We start from the raw sequence: 25294 nt of genomic DNA, 5'->3' as shown, positions 1-25294 counted from the left end.
GACGATGGAAACTTAAAACTTCACACTGGACCTCAAGCAACTTGGATTCTGTGTCTCTCTCCACTCTTCCTCCAGACTCTCTGGACCTTGATTTCCAAATGAAATGGACAATTGACTGTCATCTGAAAAGAGGATTTTGGGCCACTGAGCGACAGTCCAGTCCATTTTCTCCTTAGCCCAGGTAAGACGCTTCTGACGTCTCTGGTTCAGGAGTGGCTTGACACAAGAAAGGCTGTGACAGTTGTAGCCCACGTCCCGGATACACATGTCTGTGTGTGGTGGCTCTTGAAGCACCGACTCCAGCCGTAGTCCACTCATTGGGAATCTCCCCCAAATTCTTGAATGGGCTGTGCTTCACAATCCTCTCAACGCTGCGCTGATCCCTGTTGCTTGTGCACCTTTTCTGCCCCTCGACTTTCCATTAATCTGCTTGGATACAGCCAGCGTCTTTAGCAATGACCTTTGGTGGCTTAGCCTCCTTGTGGATGGAGGGTGTCAATGACAGTCTTCTGGACAACTGTCAAGTCAGCAGTCTTCCTCATGGATTGTGTGGCCTACTGAACCAGACTGAGATACCATTTAAAGGCTCAGGACACCTCTGCAGGTGTTTTTGGTTAGTTAGCCGAGTGGACTGGGACACCACGAGTCTACAATATTGAACTTTTTTACAATATTCTAATTTTTTGAGATACAGGTAATGAAAACCCAAAATTCAGTAAGCCATAATCAGAAAAATGAAAAGAAAAAAAAAAAAACGCTTGAAATATATGAGACTATGTGTAATGAATCTAATAATGTACGAGTTTCAGTTTTTGAATTGAATTACTGAAATAAATTGACTTTGATGATATTCTAATTTATTGAGATGCACCTGTATGCTTAGTGCTTTTTGACTGAAGTCTGTAAAGAAACATTTTTGCAATTTTAAATGACAACTGAATAATTCAATGTCCGTAAACTCTCCCAACTGGAAAGGGTGGCAGTAACCTGTGGAGAACATACAATATAAGGCTTTTTAAAATCAATGCAAATCAAGATTATACTCTACCTTTACTTTGATAACGCCACTCTGAAACTCACAATGTTGTTTCAGTAAAAGCTTTAACCGGTCCCGTGAAAACACATTTTTCCTACGACTTTAAAAGAAAAGAAAAAAGTCAGTGTTAAAAGACAATAAATGAAACATGCAACACAAAAAAAGAGCAAATATTTGCCTTGTGCAGAAAGACTCCAACCACCAGCCAAGTACAAGTCAAGCTTGTGCTATGAATGTTTCACGAGATTCAATAACACACATACCCTGAAACAGTCCGCACTGAAATCTGACCATTCAATGATATGTCACAGAATCTTTCAGTGTGGACAGACAGTTACACTGCAAAGTACATCACCTGAAGCAAACATTGAAGCTAATGAACATTACTATATTTCAGGACATTTTCAACATAATATTGATACTCTGAATAACATTCTCGCATTGTAAAACTAACTTCTCAGAGTTAAATACCACCAGATAGTAAACAACCTAAATTTGTGAAATGTTCAAATACATTTGTTTTAAATAGGGAAAAAAAATCCAGAATAGTAATAAAGCACAATCACCATCTAGTAAACAAGCTTAACAACATAATAAAATGACCCTTTAGTCTTCAGGGCAAAAGTACTTTCCCACAAAAATAATTCTTCTGTTCCCCATGATAAATATACAATCATTTCAGGTAGAATATATACTGTGCGTAGCAAGCCACTAAACAAGTTTAGCACTTTAAATACAAGTGTACATTTAGTACAAATAAATTCTTTATCAATCCCTGATTATGAAGACAGGGTAGCATTTTTTTCTGATACATGAGGCAGAATATTAGTCAGGTGATATCTCAGTTTTAGATTCTTTGAAAAGAAAAGCATCAGACCCACTGATGCTGGCTAGGGAACTAAAGTCAAACTTTAATATTGACTACACGCAGACTAACATTCAAAAGTCCATAATGACCCAAAATTCTGTGTTTAATAAAAATTTTGCTTTGCTAAATAAAATTAAAAAAATATAAGCAACACATTACAAATGTTGCAAATGGCTATTACTGATTGAAATGACTGATTATTATTCACCTACTCACACAAAGCCCCATTTTTCAGCAGCCACTACTGCTGGGTCCTAATGCCAAACCGTCTTGGATTATCCTTAATCATGTTTAAATGCTAACTGGTTATCAGAGAAACCTTTCACTTTTAGCACAACTGAAAATCCGTTATTCAGTTCAATAAAGCATGTCAACAGTCTAACCTTGAATTGCAAGGTACTGGCATTCTAAAAGGTCAATTCTGCATTTGAATATGGGCAAAATGTAACGGCTTTCCTCAAGAAACATGTCAGTCTGTTGTTCTTTAGAGAAATTCAGTGTTTTGGCAAACTGTTGCATGGAGTAACCTGAAGAGTTTAAACTGCACATTACTGTCTTGAAAGAAAATAGCAAACTGTATTTACTGAGGAAAGAAAAAGAAGCAGAACACCCTGATGAATAACTGCATGAGAAGATAAGAACATCAGTGTATGTAGTTTGAGAAAGAGATGCTACACAAGCAAAAGGGAGCTGCTTCTTTAAAAAGTACACACCAAATACAAGTGGCATCTCCAAAAGAGAAGAGAGGACTTCAAGGATGTTAACTTTAGTGGCAGAGTTACAAAGAAAAAGCCATATCTGAAAGTAGCAAATAAAAGAGAATAAGGTTAAAATGGATAAATGTTTGAAATTATCTAAAAAGCTCACTGCCCTATGTCAGAGTCATTTTGCCCATTTTAACTCTGGGATACTTGCTTTAGGAGCAGAGTTTCAAAGAAAAAAACCCTGCCTGAAACTGGCAAACAAAAAACAAACCACAAGGTAAAAATGGGCAAACATTTGGAATCAGCCAAAAATCTGCTATCCACTATTCAAGCTTTCCTTTGGCCATTTGAACCTTTTCACTTTTACAGATTATGTATTTGGTCTATCTTATACATAAACATCTATGCGTGTGTGAGTCTGTCCAGCCCGGAAGCGCGAGGCTACAGCATGAAACTCAAAGATAGACGGTCGCCAATGTGAAAATGCCGAGAAAAAGAGAAACTCGCTTAGCTGCTAATACACAAGCGAGGCAAGCATGTCGGCAAAACAAAACCTCAGAGGAGACAAACTCACTTAGCCGGTGATTGACAATGGAGGCGAGCACGTCGACAAAGCAAAACCGCAGAGGAAAGAGAACCTTGGTTAGCCACTAATACACAACTGATGCGATTGATTCATTGAAGTGCCAGAAACTATGTTTTCTAGGAGCCCGGGCTTACACAGCTAGTACTATATAAACATTTATATTTAAACAATTATCTCTTTGAAATTGTATCCATAATATTGAAATCAATATACTTTTGTTCACCACTTGTGGGAAAACGTAATTGTTCTTGTAGGGAAAATTTAAAATGTCAAATTTGCACATTTAAACACAGTAAATAAAAGCTTTAGATTTCAGCATAATGCATTTAGTAAACATTCATAAAAATAAGCTATGAATTTTTTTTTTTGGTTCTTTATTTCGCCTTATACAATTTCCTGTATTAGGAATTTGTTAGTTTTCACATACCCCTTGGGGTCTGAGCGCAGGGTCAGCCATTGTACAGCGCCCCTGGAGCAATTACAGGTTAAGAAGGATCTCTTTTGGTAGTGACGGGGATTCAAACCGGCATCCTTCGGGATACCAGCGCAGATCCTTAGCCTCAGAGCCACCACTCCGCCCATAATATTTTGGTTTGCCAAAATCAAAACAATATGAACGTGTTTAATAAAAGAAACAGAAGCAAATATTCACTTGTTACAATGTGTAATTTTTATGGCTTTTTTATGGTATGCAGGGAAAGAATTCAGTTAGAAATTTTCTGCAGGTTGATTCACTACATTAAAGTGAGGCCCGAATCATCCTGAAACTGAAAGGTTAGTTTTATTCCTTGAACTGTCTGGAAGTACTCCAATGATGAATAATTTTACTGCAGCATAAGCAACATTTTACACGGCAAGTAAATCAGTCTGACAGTTCTCAGGGTTAGCATTACATGGAGTGCCCCAAAAACAACTAATACAGTAATTGTAGAAATTGCTTATGTGGAGTACACAATGACTCAGATTTGTTAAAACAGAAGTGGGGAAAAAAAATGTCTTAAAGCTCATTAACATAGATGGAGTCCCCCTATACCTGTCCATTAATTCATTGTGGAGCTATGGCTACTAGTCTCCCACACCCAATACTCCCAACCCACAAAAGTGTCAATATTTTCAAAAATTACCTGATTTGGCCAGCCTGGACTATCAGTGGTTCATAATCGTCTAGTTTAACTGGACGCACTCTGTACTTAAATAATGAAGGGCTGATTAAGGTTTTCTTTTTCCTGTTAGGAAAAAAAGAAAAAAACAAAAAAGGCAAAATAAAGAGTCATGGTCTAAAAAAAAGAATTGTAAAAGTAAATCTGGCCACATTGTGAAAATATCCAACTAGTCCTGACTACAGGATCAAAAACCTGCACAAGGTTAACAAACTCACTTTGGGACAGATACTACTTTCAAACATGCTCTTACATACTATTACTCCATAATACTATTACACACTTCATTGATTAGGTTAGAAAAGATCAATTTATTTCAACAAAGAACACTTCAAATTTCACACCTGAATACTCACTTGGCATTGCTCACTGCAAGCAATATCCACATTCTAATGTACATCCACCCACCATAACAAAGTGTCTTATAATATAAACCGAAGGTCTGGAACACATCTACTTCTTTAACAGAGGTATTATAAAATTTATATATTAAATATACATAAAGTCCTCTTAGTTAAAACGGTGCCTTCAGTAGCAAAAGGATTTTCACCAAACTGTACTTTAATCACTCAGTTTCAAAGAAAAACAAACTAGTGAAAGTGCTTTAATTTAGGTCTTATGCAATGGCACAAACAAATGTTGAATGGCTGGTAGGGTTTGCGGAATTTGGTCCAACGTTTTCACTTTGGTACATCACTATTAGAAACACACGGACTCTCCTTTAGGCTTGAATTTTACTTCAGGCCTCTGCAAGCAAAATTGTTTGTCATTGCATACACTGTAACCCTTGGTGAGCAGCATTGCGATCAGACATGACTGCACCAATCACTACAAATTCCATGCTTTATTAATATAATATGTAAAAAGAAAAAAATATGATGGTGCCCCCATTTATATCAGAAGATGACCGATAGAGAAATGATAAGATCCAGTATTTGGTTGTCCAGAGAAATGTAGCTTACATGCTTGTAGATAATATTAATGACAGGCCCCCAATGGTGCCAATTGGGGTCCACCTTGTCACAAATGTTTTAGATCATATAGGACTACTGGTACCTTAGCTTCTTCTGCATCAAGTTCATGCAGCTCCTATATGTATACAATGAAACTTGCAGATAGGCTAGAATTGTGCGTTTCACAGTTTATCTTGGCTACATTTTTTTGCACGCAGAGCAACTAAAATTTGCCACAGTGTAAAGCACTAAATTAGCTATAAACTGGTCAAAGACATTGCCAATATGCATAAAAACACATCACCAGTGATGTACTGGTCTACTTATACTAATAATTCATTACATTTATATAGCGCTTTTCTCAGTACTCAAAGCACTATCCACACAGGGAGGAACCGGGAAGCGAACCCACAATCTTCCACAGTCTCCTTACTGCAAAGCTGCAGCACTACCACTGCGCCACCTGTGAGGACACTACTAGTGCAGCAAACCGGTTTTCATGGACTGGCGGACAACCAAGTATGGAAAACAGGACGTTGTCCTGCAAACCAGTTCTGAATGGTGAATTTGGAAGATTCTGTAAAGTCACACAATGCTCTTGAACAGTAATGTACAATGCATCTAGCATCTATGGTTTTGGGCAGCAACACTCAATAGCAAATGTATTTGTAACCTACTATAATCTCCAAATTAATGGCTATTTTTCTCAGGTTAGCTAGTTGCCCCAATCCCAATCCCCCCACCCCCCCCCCCCCAGTCCTGGGCATACTGTGGGGAGAAGCCTATTTTCTTCATATCATCTGACATACCCTCTGACTAAGTCTTCTTAAGTCTTATCCTCATTCACCCCACTTTCACATCAGGGCGCCTCAGTCTCATTTGCGCCACATGCTCAAACTACCTTAGTCTGTTTCTCCTTAGCACAACACCTATCACTTACCAGGGGCCTCATATATAACATTGTGCGTATAAGTCACACTAAAACATGCCATACGGACAAAAGTGAAAATGTATGTACACACAAAAAAATCCAAATGCAAACATCTGTGCGTGCACCAAGTTCCATGCACTTCCCCTTTAGAAATCCCAACGACCATGAAATTTAATGCACGAGCATGTACCTACAGCCCCACCTGACAGGTCCCAAAATTTTGCATATTTTAATATGTAAATCAATATAAATAGCCCCCTTTCTTCAGTGCTTTGTTAAAACACAATTGCAAAAGCATGGGGGGGGGGGGGGGGGGTGAAGAAGAATTTCAGGGAAAGCGAAGTGGATGCAAGGAAAAACGTACTATTTGTTGGCTTGCGCAGTGGTATATGCAACAAAAGTGTGGCAGAGACACTCAAAAGTTCAAAAGAATAAAGAAGTGGTCAGATATCAGTCGACATGAAAAGGCAAGTTGCAACCCACCGTCTCTTTATTCCGTTTCAGACAATATTACAAAAACTGACCCCCGTTCGATTGTCGGCCAGTGATGATGATGCTGCTGTTCCGAGTACGTCTTCGGGCACTGGTTGTGCACAAACTTCTGCCTCAGAAACCACTGAGAGGCCATCTTGCTGTGTGCTCCATGCACCAATATATTGTTACAGAATGATTACAATCAAGTGAATTAAATTTGTAAACGACATGCAATTACTTTCGGTACAATCGCAAGAGGGGTCCCAGCCATGAAATCGTGCATGGCTTTACGCCAAGTTCAGGCTTTCTACATCTCGAAGCAAGCGTGGAAACGGGCGTATGCATCATTTATACATGAGGCCACAGGTCTCTCTCTTAACTTGGCATTCATATTCCTCCTGTTCCATTACACTTGCATATTCATCTCATCAGTCATCTCTGTTCTTGCATACATGCAATATAGCAATGATGAATACACATTTGTGAAAGGATCGTCACAGCAAAATTTCTATATAGGACCACTAGGGATGTTCTGAAGGACTGCACTCAATCAAGTCTTTCCTGAGTATACTGCCACTTGTGTTTTCACAAAAGAACAATAATTCATTACATTTATATAGCGCTTCAGACATCTTCTCTGCTATGTTGCTCATTTGCTTTGCTAGTAAATTAAATTCACCATCTCATCCAGCTTCACCAAAAAAAAAAAAAAAAAAAAAAACTTTGTTTTTGGCTTGGCAATAATCCTTTGTATTTCCTATTCATCATAATAGATTCCAAATGAAGTTAACCTGTTCATGAAGTGTGTCATACAGGGTGCATTCACATGCCACAGGGTGAAGAACCAGCCTGACTTCTTGTTGACATAATATCATACAGTGAACCTGGACACCCATCCAAAGGATCATTCATTAAAGAGTTATCTGATCCCGATAAGCAAGGATATGTTAAACACTACATGACTTTTGTTTTTTATTTTGGAAGTGTGACAAACATAAAAGGACAAAACACCATTAGAATTCTACCACTCATTTGTCACATGCACAGGTGGTCAAGTTCACAAAGCTTTCAATATTTTAGAGCAATCCAAGGGAAACCATGACACAAGCTTACCCTAGTGCATAAGAGTACAACTGACAGTATCAAATGTGAAAGAATTTTGACACGATCATCATCACTTACCCATTAATTGCAAGAGTCCTGGCAATTTTGGGGATTTCTTCTTCATCACTGCTATCACTAATAACAATGGCATCACCCTCCGTCTTCAATTTGCTGTGCCCATTTACCATACCATTTTGAATTGGAGAAATTACTTCGAGGATTTTGCATGATTGTCTTAACACATGGAGAAGGGGGGGGACAAAAATAAAAACAAAAAACATGCTTACTTCCACTTGGAAAATTCTAAGCTGTATACACCATCATGTGAATGATAGACTGGAAAGGTTTTCAACAGGTATAATTATTCCTACCTGGAAGAATTGTTTACAATTAGTAACAGAAAAAAAAATTAAAAAAAAAAACACAAAGGAGAGAGAGAATTATTTCAACTGGTCAAGATATAAAGTAGTAGGCGATATACTGGTTGACCTGGAAAACTGGGTGAAAATGTTCTGGTATGGATTTAGAGAAAACCGTTTTATACAAGTAGGCTGAAAATTAGGGAAAAATTTGCTAACACAAATTGTGCATGCAAAATAGAAGAGGAAATATAATTTTATTGTTAGTTTATTACTATGTCAAAAGGTAATCCAAGTATAGACTACGCTGGTGTTCAACCTGATTGGCGAGTCAATGCAAACGAGTAAAGATAGCAGCTGCGTCTTTTGCCTGGTTTGCTTGGAATTGGCAGCATGAGCGAGAGAGTAAGTTAGAGAGAACACAAAACTGTACGTTAAATGGTTCAACAGAGAGGTGAACACCTGCTGTCAAATATGTGAGCCACAGAGTGTTAACAAGCATTGACAGGTGAAATACGACATCTGCTTGGACGGTATGTCAATGACTGACTGATTTCATCACTGAAGCATGTCACTTTGCATGGCTAGATATGGCGGCAGTTTCCTATTTCTAAATGTATCAGGAGCTCACCCCTTTTTCCAATGGCTAGAAATGTGCTGTCTGACAGAGCAGGTGCCATAGGAAGGGTTTACAGGTATATCAAGTTCAGCCACTATCTATAGGAAGGGTTTACAGGTATATCAAGTTCAGCCACTATCTTTGCCTCCCTCCCCACTATTTTCCCCAATGTGTTGTACTATTCTCCATTAATAAAAATTTAACCTATTTTGTGTATAGTTTAATGTTACTCAATGTTTCTAACTTCCTTAATGATAAGAAAAAAGTCAAAAGCATCGCTACAGCTTTTAAACATAAAATTCAAAAGGTTAGGGTACTAAAAAGTAGCCGGATGGTTCACGTTGGAGGTGATGAAATGCTTTATACCTTGTATGTTGTGTGCTTTAAGTCAACATAGTAATTTATTATTCACATTTTTCAGCCACCATTCCTTCAGTGTCCTAATTTTAAACTCCCTTAGATTATTCTTAAACTAGGGGGCTCCGCCCCCTGCTCGCCAACCCCTGGTGTTGGGAATGACAAAGAGCGTGATGTATGAATGAGATATAGAATAGTGTGACGGTGTAGATGATGCAAATAGAAAGCAAACAAAGTGTGTGGCACAGTGTAAAGGTTTATTTGAAAATTTCTTTGTACACGCCGTTTAAGTGTAAAAGGTAATTCCAGCTCAGAACTTGTAAGGTCATTTAAGATGGTTATTGTTGTGATCAGAGTCAAGTTTGTCAGAGCTTAGAAAGAGTTGTGTCTCTCCAGGAAGTAATGGAATGACTTGGGTATTTATGTTTTCCACATTAATATTTTTTGGACATAATATAGTGCGTTGTGTTAAAAGGGGCATTTGGTCTAATGAGATTGCTGTTCCAAATCTCTCTGTAACTAAGTCGTCGCAGATAAAGGCTTGAGGAATTGTAATAATATGTGGCTGAAGTCCATCTGTATTGGTGAGTGTACCATCTCTCAGTTGTAATAAGCAATTGTTATGATCTGGTTCTGGACATCGTATCTTTTTTACTAACTGTATCTTTTGAAAGCAATGCCAATTGTCTGCGTATTTTAAGGTGCACTGAACAATAGCCGAGTGCATGGCATCTGGAAGAATAGCTAATCACCGTCTAAAATCTCCTCCTCATAAAAGTACCTTTCCTCCAAATCGAATATTATTATTCATAAACGTTTGTAGAAGTTTATGAATGGTGTTGAGTAAGTGACTTCATGCCATTGAACATTCATCAATAAACAAAATTTTTTCAAGACGGATGTCACGTGCAGTGCCACCGTTAATGTTCATAGTGGATACCGATTTGTAGGATCTAATGTAGTTGATAAAGATTTCACTTTCAGGTACATCGTCAGTTATAAGCTTCTGTAGATATTCAGTATATGAATGTAAAGAAGGCAGTCCAATTTGACCGTTTTGACAACAACGTGTAAATGTATTACTTGTATTGCCAGTTGTTTCTTCAGGGAAGTGAACTGAATGACAATGATTGCAAATGACATTCATTAATCCGAATGAATTTTCCTGGTGTATGTTTTGCTTGTGCCGTTTGAGAGGCGCGTTGTTGCATGTGTAGTATTTGGGACGTGTTGTTTTGGAGCTGTAATCGATTTGCCTGTGCTGTGTGAGAAGCCCGTTGTAGCCTTCGCTGCCATTAACGTATGTCTGAGACGGGAGGTGTTTCGTTTTGAATCCGTGCCTGTTGCGATGCAGCACTTTGATTGATAGTTTGCGTCATGTGGATCTAGGATGTAGATTTGTGCATATTTGCGTTGTTGATTTGTTTCAGGGTGCACTGTTCCAATGCGATGCAGTATTTGTGCACATATGCGAAAGCAGTATGGGCCATTGCCTTTTGGTGGCCTGATATTTACTAAAAGCAAATGAACTATTGTAGGATCTAATGCAGTTCATAAAGTTTTTACTTTTAGGTACATCGTTAGTTAGAAGCTTTAGTTGAGCTTTGCGTTTTTGGAGTCGAGACATTTTTTCTTTTAGAAATATGGATAAGTAATAAGGAGTATTGCACTCACTGTTAATATGGAGCCTTTTCTGCAGTTGAACGGTTAATAGTGCCTTATTGTAATGAGATCCACCTATGCTGCATAGCCGTCTATTTTGTTGTTTCTTTCGTGTTCGTGTGTTTGTTCCTGTTATCCTTTCCTTTTCGTTTTGTACCCGTGACCGTGTATTCATGACTTGTTTCTTTCTCAGCATGCGAAATATGGATAAGTAATAAGGAGGATCGCAGTCACTGTTAATATGTTTCTTTTTCTGCAGTTGAACGGTTAATAGTGCTTTATTGTAAGGAGATCCACCAATGCTGACACCTATGCTGTCTAGTGTGAAGGTGTTGATGTTCACTTTAGAATATGTGGCTTTGGGTGTCACTTCTTATGGATGTGTGTGTGTGTGTGTGTGTGTGTGGGGGGGGGGGGGGTTGTTGAGGATTGTTGTCGCGCGAGCGTCTTCTTTCTTTTTGTGTTCCTGTGTCTTGTTGAATCCCCCTCTTTGTGTGTGTCCCGTCCCTTGCTTGTAGGGTCTGTGGGGTGGTTTTGTGTTCTTTTTTTTGTGTTCCATGGGCTTGTTGAATCCCCCTCTTGGTGTTTGTCCCGTCCGGTGCCTTTACTTGCCTTGCTGTTGTGCGTGAGCCTCTTTTTTTTTTTTTTTGGGTCTAGTTTCGTGTGCAATGTGTTTCGTGCTTTGCCTGCGTTTGACTACTTTTTTATGTGCCTTTTCCTTTTTTCGGTGCTCGTTGCGCCTCATTTCTCCATTTTTCCTGTGCTCACTCCTTTTTTCTGTGGTCTTGTCCGCCTCTCGCGGCCCCTTATCCGCCTCTCTCACCCTCTTTTGTCCGCCTTTCTCGGCTCCTCAGCCGACTCTCGCGGACTCTTTTTGCGCCTGCGCAGTACGTCTTTTTGCAGCTACGGCCCATTGCCGGATGTGCCTGCGTCCATCATCCGGTTTAGCATTCTCGGTTAGTAATATGGATAGTCATGTTCACACGCTAATGGGTTATTATAGAAACCACTCCAATTGTGTGAGCACCACGGACACCTGTTATCCTGTTCACTTGTATTGCAAGGTACTGCCGTTCCTAAGTTCAGTTCTGGGTTCAAAAACGGCCAAAATGAAACAGCTCTCTCAAGAAACACGTCAGTCTATTTGCTTTTTTTTTTTTTCTCCCGGAAGTACGAAGGTTATTCCATGTGACAAACTGCCTAAGATGTCTATTAATTCGCAGATTTCTGCGGACAATGGGTCTTTTTATTTCTGGTACATGCTTCCGCAGTTGGTTTGCCCAGTTGATTTCATACAAGGGATGCTATTGGCGGATGGCTGAGAAGCTACCCAATCAGAGCACGCAGTTAAGTTTCTGTGTGCTGATTGGCTCAGCGATGGAGCGCCGAATTCGATTCCGCTGCGTTAACCAGGAAGTCTTGTCTCGCTCGTTCAGCATCAACGTGTTTCGCTGTGTAAAGAGTTAACTTTTGTCCTCTTTTGTGTTTATCTTTGTGCATAGTCAAGTCCTTCGTTATGGCTCCAAATCAATCTGCTCCTGCTTCAGGGGCCGTGCCCAAGCACCAACGGAAGATGCTAACGATTGCTGAAAAGGTAAAGTTTCGGATATGTTGAAGGAAGAGAACAGCTACACCACTGTAGGACGCCATTACGGCATCAATGAGTCCAAGATTCTTTTTTTATTTAAAAAGGAGGAAAAGCATATAAGATCTACAGCCGCAGTGTCCTTTAACCAGGGTGCAAAACGAGTTGTAAGTGGATGTAATAAGGTGGTAGTCCGGAAGGAATTTGCTTTAGGGATTTGGATTGAAGACTGCCAGAAGAACAACAACTGCGGTGCTACACAGTCGCCTGAAGAGGCTCCTTTAGAAGAGCTGTAACGCTCTCTTTTGTTGTGCAGTAAAATTAAACCCATCATTATCGGACAAGTCGTTGTATCATTGTTGGTGAGTAACCATAATTAATTTTCTACGTACAGTACGGAGTACATGTATGTATGTTTAGTGTCACTGTACACACATTTTACTGTATACAATTTTTCTTGCATTGTGCGTATTTATTGCTGGTGGCCTGTCTATCATAATAGCTGTAACATGTGATATCAGAGACACTCTATCTTTAAAGTAATATTTAGGTTTAACAGTGTGTTTACATACATAATTTCAACGAATCTTACCTAATATCTAAGATAATACAAAGGGTTTATGCTGTATAACTGTGCGGGAAATGTTTATAAGAGTGTGGGAGAGTTTATAAGGCCTTAAAATATATAAAAATAACCATATGAACATATGGTTTTTACTTTGTGGATTTTCATCTTTCGCGGGGGTTCTGGAACGCAACCCCCGTGATCGAGGAGGGATTACTGTACTGCTTAAATGTAAATGAAAAAAGCCAACAAGCGCATGAATAATCATTAATTGCACTATAACTTTTTACTGTTAAAATATACATTTGACTATTTTTTCCCCCTAAACATTCCTACCTTTTGAGGTGTAATTATAAATACAGTTTACAATTTTAAATTATGTGGTACTATAATATATAACTGATACTGTATGACACAGACAAAAGCAAACAATGAAAACAGGGAAACAAAAAAAAAAAAACCCTTAAAGCCACAAAATCAAAACGTTTATCAAGAAGATAAGGCTAAGATGCTTAACAAGTGTACAAGTAAATCAGACACATTTTGCAGTTAAGCTAACAACCCTGTTTGCTAATTTCAAATTCTTCATTCTCTTCTTTTCTAATTGAAAGTGTGAGCTGCTGTACTTAACACAAGCTCACTCAGCACCCAAACTCCAACAAGCTGTGTTTGTTTTAATTAAGTCTTTTTTTAAAATTTTGTCCTTTTAAAGTGATTTTTTTTTTTTTGTCCGATTGCACAGGACAACACTTTCTTTAATGTAAAGGCTAATATTGCAATTCTCTCTCTCTGTGGTAAAGTCAACCTTACTGTACACTATACAGGAAGTCTGTAGCAAAAAGATGTGCCCTCCCTCAGCTACCATAATAAAATCACACTGCAAATATATTACCACTTAGAAAAGCAGAGTTGGTTAAAACTATCATCAACTGAATTTATTATAGTGAAACTTGAATGATTTGGATTGGCAGCCATTCAATTTGAGCTTCTCTACTGAAAGACTGTCATTAATAAGCAAGAATAGGGTGAGGCTTGCCACTTTGTGCTAAGCGGTGTGAAAAAACTTTTGAGAAATGTTTCTTAACTGTCCATCTAAATGCAAATGATAAAGCCATTAAAAATATTAAGATTCAGATAATCCATGGAAAGTCAGTGTGCACAAAGGATGCAAACCAGGACTGAATGCTGTGATCTTCAAGCCCTCAGACAGAGCTGTGTAGACAAAACCAACATTCTTGTGTACTGAACTTAATCATTTGGGCTCAGGAGTACATGGGAAAACCACTCTCATGAACCACAGTTCATCACAGCATCTAAAAATGCAAGCTAATGCCAAGCAACTCTTTATAACAATATCACTCAGAACTGCTGGTAACTTCTTTAGGCTAAATCTCAACTGAAATGGACTGAGGTAAAGTGAAAATGTATGCTGTGGTCCGAAAAGGCCAAATTTCAAACTGTTTTTGGAGAACATAGTCATAGTGTTTGTCGGAGCAAAGAGAAAAACAAGGATCATCTCAACTGCTAACAAAGGCAAGTTTGAAAGATAGCTTCTGACGTGGTACTGGGGGTGGGGTGGGGGGTTTAAGGAGTGTTACTGGCTATGACACGGGAAACTACTACATCCATGAAGGCACCATTAACACTAAAGAACACTTTGAAACAAAATATGATGCCATCTGCTCTTTTTCCAGGGACTTCTTTGCTTAATTCAACAAGACAATGGAAAGCTGCATTCAGAGTGTATTTCAACAGCATAGCTTCACAGTCCGAGAGTGTAGCTAGACTGGCCCATCTGCAGTCTAGACCAGCATTTCATTGAAAGCATGGTGCATTATGTCAGTCAGTCATTTTCCAACCCGCTAAATCCTAATTACACGGTCATGGGGGTCTGCTGGAGCCAATCCCTGCCAACACTGGCCGCAAGGCAGGAAACAAACCCTGGGCAGGACGCCAGCCCATCGCAGGGCATGATGCATTATGAAGGGCAAAATTAAGACCCAGGACTATTGAGTAGTTTATGTTCTATATTCAACGGGGGGGAGAAATGGGGTAGACTACTTTCAACATCACTACAATTGGCATTTTCAAGTCCCAAACAATTACTGATTATTATTAAAAGGATAGGTGATGTAACACAGCGGTAAAGACACCCTTGTACCAACTTTTTTGCAGCATGTTGTTTCACATTTAAAATGAGTGCATATTTACTAAAATAAACATCTTTGCAAACACTTCACATGTCTTTGTACCGTTTACAATGAAATAGGAGTAAACTAGCATTTACAAATCACTGTCTTCCGTTTTGTTTGAAATTTACGTTCTACCCCTACCTCTTTGGAAACGGGGTTAAAGTTTAAAGATAATACTAAAATTATGTGGGATGGCAGATAAATCTAGAACTAACGGAAATTAACAGAATAATTATATAGGGGACTTGTACAGAACAAAGGCTTGGGTGAATTTGCTTTTCAGGTGAAACATAGCTAAACATAAGTAATAAAAATGTTAGAATCGAGATTGCAGTACACAAGTAAGGATAAAAATTTGACGAGAACCATGTGAAGAGTACACTATGACTTCCTACTTACACCTAGACAGGGTAAAGAAGCCATTAAGGTGGCCAATAGTATATTTGGTAATATAGCCTCCATGTGTGGGATACATGTCAAGGGAGGTTATACTTAAGCTGTAACACATAAGTAAGGCCTCATCACAAGTACTGTGTGCGATTTTGTTCTCCATATTACAGAAACAGATTTAGCAAAGCTAGAGAAAGTCCATAGAACAGCAAACTAGTATAACTGAAGGGCTGCCAGGTACAAGTTACGAGGAAAGATTGTTTGTTTAAGCAAATGGAGGCAACATGGAATAAGTGCTTAAAATTATGAAGGGAATTAGAAGGTCAAATCCCAGCCGTTACTTGAACAGCAGCACTGGCTTACTGATGGAAACCTCCTAAAGGTTTGTACATTACAATGAAAACCATAAATATTGCATATTAAATCAATTATCAAGAAAAGTACTTTGGGGTAATACCAGCTTTAGTATTTAAAGACCTTCCTGCTAATTTCCAGATGAATCACTATATAATCTGGATTGGTTTTGTCCATGCCTTTGAGGGTTCTGAAGGCCAGGATTAGGTCTCCACACTGCTTTCTCTGTTCAAGACTAAGATGATTTAATATCCTTAACATGTCAAAGTACAGCATACTCTTTGTCCACGGGCCAATTTTTCTCTGTACTGCTCCTGGTCCTTTATGTGGAGTGGAGTGACCAGATCTGCACATGGTACTCCAGATGCATTCCCACTAGTGCAACATATAGTTCAAGCATAATGTCCCTTGACTTGTGTTTCAGTTTTTACAATATAATCCAACATTCGCATTTTTAACCATATAGGTCAGGGGTGTCCAACTCTATTCCTGGTAGGCTGCAGGTTTTCATTGTAACCATCTTCTTAATTAGAACATTAGAACACTCTAGACGAGAAAAGGCCTTTCAGCCCAACAAACTCGCCAGTCCTATCCACTTGTTTCTTCCAAAAAAACAAAGTCGAGTTTTGAAAGTCCCGAACGTCCTACTGTCTACCACACTACATGGTATCTTATTCAAAGTGTCTATCGTTCTTCGTGTAAAGAAAAACTTCCTAATGTTTGTGCAAAATTCCTTAACAAGTTTCCAACTGTGCCCCCGTGTTCTTGATGAACTCATTTTAAAATAACAGTCTCGGTCCACTGGACTAATTCCCTTCATTATTTTAAACACTTCAATCATGTCACCTCTTAATCTTCTTTTGCTTAAACTGTAAAGGCTCAGTTCTTTTAATCTTTCTTCATAATTCAACCCCTGTAGCCCTGGAATCAGTCTAGTCGCTCTTCTCTGCAACTTTTCTAGCGCTGCTATGTCCTTTTTGTAGCCTGGAGACCAAAACTGCACACAGTACTCAAGATGAGACCTCAGCAGTGCATTATAAAGGTTGAGCAGAACCTCCTATGACTTGTACTCCACAGACCATGCTATATAACCTGACATTCTGTTAGCCTTGTTAATGGCTTCTGAACACTGTTTGGAAGTCGATAGCTTAGAGTCACTATGACTCCTAAATCCTTCTCATAAGGTGGACTCTCGATTTTCAGTCAGCCCATTGTGTATTCAAACCTAACATTTTTACTTCCTATGTGTAATACTTTACATTTACTGACATTAAATTTCATTTGCCACAAATCTGCCCAAGCCTGTCTGCTACCCAAGTCCTTCTGTAATGATATAACAAATTCCAAATTATCTACTAATAATTGGTGAGCCCTTTTTGCTGCTGATTTAACTTGACATGACTCAGACCCCTTAATTGTTTCTTCTTCCTTAATTAGCAGCCAAACAATGAGACACAAAACAAGCCACCACATGACCAGCTAGCCTGAAAATAAAAAAGGTCTGTCATGTTGATCTGCTCAGGTCACCAAAACATCTTGATGGTGGTCTTAGAAAAAAAAAACAGAAAATCAACAGTCTGCTGTTGCAGAGTGAGAGCAGCAACAAATCATGATATTCAATAATGGCTTTAACAGCAAGAATTGGCTTCTCATTAAGAAACTGGTTGGAGTGAAATTGGCTGGAGTTTGATGTTCCAGTTTAGCTGGTCATTTGTTGGCTCGTTTCACATCTCATTTCTGTTTGGCTGCCACTTAAAAAGAAGAAACGAATCAATTCAGAGGCCTGAATCCTTAAAAGCAGGGCTATTAAAGTGAAGGGAAATGGAGTTATTTAGCAGTGAAGACTGGTCACTGATTAGGAAAATGGTTAGAAAGAAAACCTGCAGCACCTGTGACCCACCAGGACTGGAGTTGGACACCCCTGAACTAGGCAATGTGCAACAATGTGAATGTTGCGACAAGAATCCACAGATCCTTGCAGAGGCTGCCACCTACAGGGCAATATTCCCTCGAAACTAAAGCCTTGTATTTACATATTAACCCGTTTTTTTTTCTCTATGTACAGTGCATCCGGAAAGTATTCACAGCGCATCACTTTTTCCACATTTTGTTGTTACAGCCTTACTCCAAAATGGATTAAATTCAATTTTTTCCCCTCAGAATTCTACACACAACACCCCATAATGACAACGTGAAAAAAGTTTACTTGTTTTTTGCAAATTTATTAAAAATAAAAAAAAACCGAGAAATCACAAGTATTCACAGCCTTTGCTCAATACTTTGTCGAAGCACCTTTGGCAGCAATTACAGCCTCAAGTCTTTTTGAATATGATGCCACAAGCTTGGCACACCTACCCTTGGCCAGTTTTGCCCATTCCTCTTTGCAGCACTTCTCAAGCTCCATCAGGTTGGATGGGAAGCGTCGGTGCACAGCCATTTTAAGATCTCTCCAGAGATGTTCAATCTGATTCAAGAGTGGCCCAGCCAGAGCCCAGACAAGGACATTCACAGAGTTTTCCTGAAGCCACTCCTTTGATATCTTGGCTGTGTGCTTAGGGTCGTTATCCTGCTGAAAGATGAACCGTCGCCCCAGTCTGAGGTCAAGAGTGCTCTGGAGCAGGTTTTCATCCAGGATGTCTCTGTACATTGCTGCAGTCATCTTTCCCTTCATCCTGACTAGTCTCCCAGTGCCTGCCGCTGAAAAACATCCCCACAGCATGATGCTGCCACCACCATGCTTCACTGTAGGGATGGTATTGGCCTGGTGATGAGCGGTGCCTGGTTTCCTCCAAATGTGACGCCTGGCATTCACACCAATGAGTTCAATCTGTCTCATCAGACCAGAGAATTTTCTTTCTCATGGTCTGAGAGTCCTTCAGGTGCCTTTTGGCAAAACACCAGGAAGGCTGCCATGTGCCCTTTACTAAGGAGTGGCTTCCGTCTGGCCACTCTACCATACAGGCCTGATTGGTGGATTGCTGCAGAGATGGTTGTCCTTCTGGAAGGTTCTCCTCTCTCCACAGAGGACCTCTGGAGCTCTGACAGAGTGACCATTGGGTTCTTGGTCACCTCCCTGACTAAGGCCCTTCTCCCCCGATCGCTCAGTTTAGATGGCCGGCCAACTCTAGGAAGAGTCCTGGTGGTTTCGAACTTCTTCCACTTACGGATGATGGAGGCCACTGTGCTCATTGGGACCTTCAAAGCAGCAGAAATTTTTCTGTAACCTTCCCCAGATTTGTGCCTCGAGACAATTCTGTCTCGGAGGTCTACAGACAATTCCTTTGACTTCAATGCTTGGTTTGTGCTCTGACATGAGCTGTCAACTGTGGGACCTTATATAGACAGGTGTGTGCCTTTCCAAATCATGTCCAGTCAACTGAATTTACCACAGGTGGACTCCAATGAAGCTGCAGAAACATCTCAAGGATGATCAGGGGAAACAGGATGCACCTGAGCTCAATTCTGAGCTTCATGGCAAAGGCTGTGAATACTTATGTACATGTGCTTTCTTAGTTTTTTTATTTTTAATAAATTTGCAAAAACCTCAAGTAAACTTTTTTCACGTTGTCATTATGGGGTGTTGTGTGTAGAATTCTGTGGAAAAAAATGAATTTAATCCATTTTGGAATAAGGCTGTAACGTAACAAAATGTGGAAAAAGTGATGTGCTGTAAATACTTTTCGGATGCACTGTAACTATCCACAGTTTTGAAGACTATCATTGCCCTTAACTCTTTTTGCTGCTTTCTTCAAATTTAGAGTCATTTGCAAATTACAGACAAAAACACGCATGGTACAACTCAACTTAAGCTCACAAATGTCTTTAAAAATCTCAACTTAATAATCAGAAGTCTGATAAACATATTTTAATGCACTAGCTTACCATTCTGTTATTTATACCATTTAAAGTTTTCAAAACCGCTACACAATAGACTTCATAAAATAGTTTTCCTTTAAATACTGTTCCCTGAAGCATTGGGGCAATGTGCAGAAAAAGACAAACAAAAAACAAAACATGGAAATTTCATATCCCAAAAATCAAATGAGAGCTAACCCTGTATGTCCTCAAATTGCCCTCTGAAAAGGATTCTATACAAAATAATGATGCCTACCTGGATCCATTACCACTGGTCACATCCACTGTTTCTCCAACAAAAAAGCGATCCTTCATATAGGCAAACACGTCATCACAGATTTCATGGAGCCGAGAACGATGAGTTAACGTTGTTAGATAAAGTACGGGTAAAATAAGAGGCTCAGGAAAATTTTGTAGATTTTGCTTGGCTCGCTTTTCACTGTCAACTGCTTCTTGGTATGTGAGGCCAGGCTTTCCAGTGACGGCACAGCTCCATACTAGGCTATTACATAAGATAGTCCTTTCAAAAAATTCACTGTGGAAGAAAGAACCAAAAATATAAATTAGGAGAAAAAAAAAAATCCAAAACAAAGAAGCTTACAATGCACACACACACACAAAAAAAAAAAGATAGCTTACAGAAAGATCATTTTAAAGGGAAAAATCTGCTTACTTGCAATTCAAACATCTTAGCTATACAATATTAGCATATTTTTCCAATAGTAAAGCAAGATTCAAAGAGATCATACAAAATTAATGTTAAAGGTATTACGAATCTTAGGTAAGATTCAGCAGAACAGTATGGCTGTGTATACTTATTATTATATATAGCAGCTATTTGTGAACATTCCAACCTCAAGTCAAAAATATACATAAAGACAGTATTGTATGCGTTTTCACCAAGGCCACATTTTTAGAAGTACACACCATAAATTGGATCATAGCCTTGAGATATATCAATGACACAATAAGGTTAGTAAGTAACAGTCTTGTCACAGGTACTTCTCGTTCTTAATAAGAACCAAAATTATGGAGAAGATACATTTCCAAGTTTAGTTTATGGATTAATTACTGGCATTATTTAGGTTTATAGGTTCATTACTGACATGTTTATACCGAGCACACTTAAATCCTTACTCGCATATATGTTAATCACGTGCATTCATAAATGTATTTGAGGAGAAAGCTATTCTCTTTACATCTCATAAACCAACTGCAGGTTTTTTTTTTTTTTTTACAAACTTGGTTAAAAATGGACACAAGAATAAGGTAAAATCTACTTCAGCAATTTAAACTCAACATTATACCGACATATAAACATCAAGAAAACCTAAACCTTGGTGTGTCCCATTTAATTATATAACGTTTCAAGGATAATAAGCAGTTTTAGGTCTGCACCTAAGACAAAACAAAATAAGCTTATTCAGGAACCTGGTGAACTCAGAACAGCTTCATTCACCCATTTTCTGAACTGGCGTATTCTTTTCACAACTTTGGGGAGTGTATGCCAGGACAATATAAACACAGTCCATGATCCGTCAAAATTTAAAACTGTGTGTAATATAAAAGTTTTTTTTTTTTTTAAATAAAAAACCTGCTTTCTTAATGGCTAGTTATTTTTTTCCCCCCACATACTGACTTCTTCAGTTTACCTTAAACTGACATCCTTGAGATGGATGTTGGAGAAAATAAAAATGCTTGGCCAAAATTTTATGTTAACTGTGAAAGCATGATGTCCGAGTCAGCATAAAGGCGAATGATTAATTTCACTAGAAATTGCTGGAAATCTACTAAAAAATTCCAACTGCCTTATGTAAATATAATTGGCATATTGAACCACTTTATGTAAATAAACCTTACTAAAACTACAAAAAGCATTTTTCTAAGCGACACAGACACAAAAGGAGAGGATTGTTTTAAAGGACTGCAAAGGGCATGTGATCATGTCCAAAACAAATTGCCACCAGAGGGAACTCATGACTTAAAACTTATTTTATGATACACACTACATTTAAATGATGCTAAATTGTTCCATTATTACCTTATGTATTACATAACACATAGGTTGCCAAATTTACACTTTTCAAATGAGTTTCAAAAGAATTATACAGTACAAAGTTTTTTGTTAGGAAAAAAAAAAAATTAAACTGTAAACAAAGATATAAACATCTTCTTGTAGAAAAGTGGAAATAACAAAAATGTTGGAGGTGGATACATCTGTTACAACTTTATTGGTGGTGATGGGTATATAACGCCACCACGCTGGGGCAGGGGTGGGCAGTGTCGGTCCTAGAGAGCCGCAGTGGCTACAGGTTTTCATTCCAACCCATCTACTTAATAAGAAACCAATCCTTGCCAATCTCAGGTCTTATTTAATTGTATGGCTTGTTTGTCTGCAATGTAAGGTTCTTATATCCTAGATTTCTCCCCTTTCCATGAATGTCATCCAAATGAATTGAAGCCTAAAACGTATCATGTTAAGTCTGTCACATTTTTCTATTAAATGAAACAGTGCATGATGAACACACACAGATGTAAATGGAAACTAGATGGAGAAGTGCTGGCTGCTTTGTCATTTACATCTTATTACTAAATAAGCAGCCATTAAAAACACTCAATGCAGCTGTTTAAGATTGAAATGAGGAATTAAGGGTGGGAAACCTTAACAAGCGAGATCACTAAAATGAAGCATGAATCATCAGTAATAATTGACTTCTCATTAGGATTGGAACAAAAACCTGCAGCCACTGTGGCTCTCCAGGACCGACATTTCCCACCTGTGCTCCTGGGGCATTGGAAATGTTATCTGCAACAACTCAACACTGAGCAATGATTCAGTTTGTTCTAAAATTGCAGTTATTCCTTTGCCATTCTGTTTTTCACTGGAAGATCCACAAAGTTATGATAAAGTGGCAGAATGCCTTAAAAATATTCATGACTTTTTAACAGCATGATATTATTTCATCTATTAGATGGCAGCAGAAGACCATCCCGAGAGTTATTTGGGCTTAACACTATAAAGCGTATCATTAGATAAACTTGATTAATCATTACACATCACCACAAACCTTACTTGGGCTAACCCATAGCTGAACAGAATTGAGCCAGAATTGAGTCAGATTCAAGTTTAATGAAAATGAGGTTAAGTTGATGTCATGTTACATGACTTCTATTCAAAGGGCATGTCAAAGGGTGCTCATTGCCAGACCATTTCAATTTACAGGACTAAATAACAGGCATGTCACATTTAGCGACTATGTCTTGGCCATCCAAAACAATTTTTGACAATCAAGAAGATGCTGCCTGATGAAGCCATCTCTATATGAAGGGTTAATAGCTATGGGCAAATTCAACCACAATCTCTGTACTCGTTTTGCTTTTGTTCACAGCATGTAAAACATGAGACATTACACAGATGACCTGCAACATATGAATTTTCTGAATAAGCATTCATTGATGGTCAGGCTCTTATGCACACGGCGCCCCCAACTACAACTAAAGACAAAAATGCCAGAGGAAGTTTTAGTGAGTTGCTGGGCCTGTCCAACTACATGACTGGCTATGACAGGAAAAATCACTGGAAAAATTGTCTAATGTGACATGGTCTTTAGGAGGACTTGGGAGTTATATGCTCAGTGTCCACATTTAGACAGTGTGCAAAAGCGACTAAGGCTAATAGGATGTTATGTAACATAGCATGAGATATTAAGTAGAAATTAGAGGCTACTCTTGATCTGTACAACACACTAGAGAAAGACTACAAGCAATAATGGTAAGCAGTTCTAGTACACGTATTTAAAAAATTATATATCTGAATACACACACACACACACAAGCTGTGCTACTAAGTAATTAACACAGACCTTTCTATTTCATACATGGGTTGCCCATATGGTCCGATATAATAATACACACCTGAACCTTTTCCTCTACAAATAGAGCTTTCCGTTTTCTCCACTTCCTCTTGTAGAACAGACCATTCTTACAATGGAAGTGTGTTGCTGGGAAAATACAGCAGTGGTTGCTACCGCATTGGCCTGGTACAGCAACTAACTCTAGCCTAGTCATGTCAGGGCTTTTGGCTTTCCGAAGTCTATCTCAATTCATCGTTTTCTCATTCATCCATTGCCACCATGTGCAGTTATGTCATTAGCATTATAGCTATAAACCTTGTTCGCAGGGCTGAAGCAGGTGCAAGAAAGTCAAAACCATGTAGCTCTAGCCAGTGTTTTAATGTCGGACAATAGAATAAGTCACCAAGACCAATTTTTTTTCATTTTTAGACCCTCACATGTCATTTTTAGTGTTTTTGGTCTTTTTTCAATTCTCCTACGTTTTGTTTGTTTTTAAATATTCTTACTTAACCAACCAGACAGACACAAAGATGAACATACACATATCCTTATAGTAACATGGATAATCAGTGGCGGCCTTAGGGGTGCGACAGGCCGGTTACGTCAAACGCTGTTATCGGTATGTGTGGACTATATAAAACTTGCTCGCAAATTTAATAAAAATAATGTTAACATACACCAGATTCTCATAACAGTATTCAGCTACATTTTTGAAAGATGACATGCGGACTTTATCAAAACATAACTGGAGAATATAACCTGACAAATCTGCTGGAATGGGTCACGTGGGCCTCAAAAGCAGGGCCCCCTTAGGCACAGTCACCCCACTTGCCACCCCAAAATGCCACTCTTGTAGATAATTATGCACTACAGAGAGTTCAGAGTACAGCAATTTAAGCGTTTCCAGATATAGGAAACAGGCGATTTTTTTTTTTTTTTTTTTTAACTTAAAAGATTGCAGTCCTTCAAATAAGATATAGGCAGAGAGATTACAGAATTATGCATAAATTATGCTAGAAATTAGTACACTGGATTCCAGCTGTTCCTTGTAAAGGGGATTCATCAACTAGAATGCAAGGGCAAAAATGGAAGGGAAACCTCACACAAATGGTTCTGTATCACAAAGAGAACCACTGATAAATGAATACACCACCAAACAATGAATGTTATGGGCAGACACATATTGGGACCTTGGAATAATTCGACGGGCTTATTAATGTTTTGCAAAACTTATTGGAAAGGGCAGAATGGCCTCTTCTCGCCAATATTGTCCCGTCCGTATGCGTTAGTGAAGGTTAGTGTTATGATGGGTTGGTCAACAGTTAAAACATTAGATTCCACTACTCATAAATGACAAATATTGAAACATACGGGGCCTGAACATTAAGTTTCTTCTACACTTCCTCTTCACGTGGAAAGGGACACATTAAAAACGATTCGCAACCCTCAACTGATCATAACCAACACACATCAAAATGAAAACTACTCTAAATCGAGAAATAATGAGTTCCGAACAGAGGGGCCTAACTGGCACTTCGACGCTTAACAAGACTTATAAAAAATTTATATAATATGGCTCTGCTAGAAATAGGGCAACCACCCGCCCCCACAGCTAATCGCACAACACAGAGATCTCGTCCTGGGGACAGATAAACAAGAGTTGCAAGAGTGAAGACAATCCCTCGC

General features: G+C 38.7%; 1 protein-coding gene across 1 annotated transcript in view; it reads right to left on the bottom strand.

Annotated features, from left to right (window-relative positions):
• baz1a (bromodomain adjacent to zinc finger domain, 1A) overlaps positions 1-25294 on the bottom strand; it is an 84956-nt gene that overhangs the window by 58688 nt on the left and 974 nt on the right. The window contains exons 3-6 of the mRNA XM_028822323.2: positions 20011-20289; positions 7895-8050; positions 4319-4420; positions 1049-1136 (exon numbers count right to left, since the gene is read on the bottom strand). Coding sequence (XP_028678156.2) covers positions 1049-1136; positions 4319-4420; positions 7895-8050; positions 20011-20289 — 625 coding nt within the window. The remainder of the gene's footprint in view (positions 1-1048; positions 1137-4318; positions 4421-7894; positions 8051-20010; positions 20290-25294) is intronic.

This window comes from Erpetoichthys calabaricus, chromosome 16 (genome assembly GCF_900747795.2).
Source record: "Erpetoichthys calabaricus chromosome 16, fErpCal1.3, whole genome shotgun sequence".
NCBI classification, from domain to species: Eukaryota; Metazoa; Chordata; class Cladistia; order Polypteriformes; family Polypteridae; genus Erpetoichthys; species Erpetoichthys calabaricus.
Note: the sequence above shows the minus strand (reverse complement) of the source record. Positions and strands in the feature narration are given on the sequence as shown.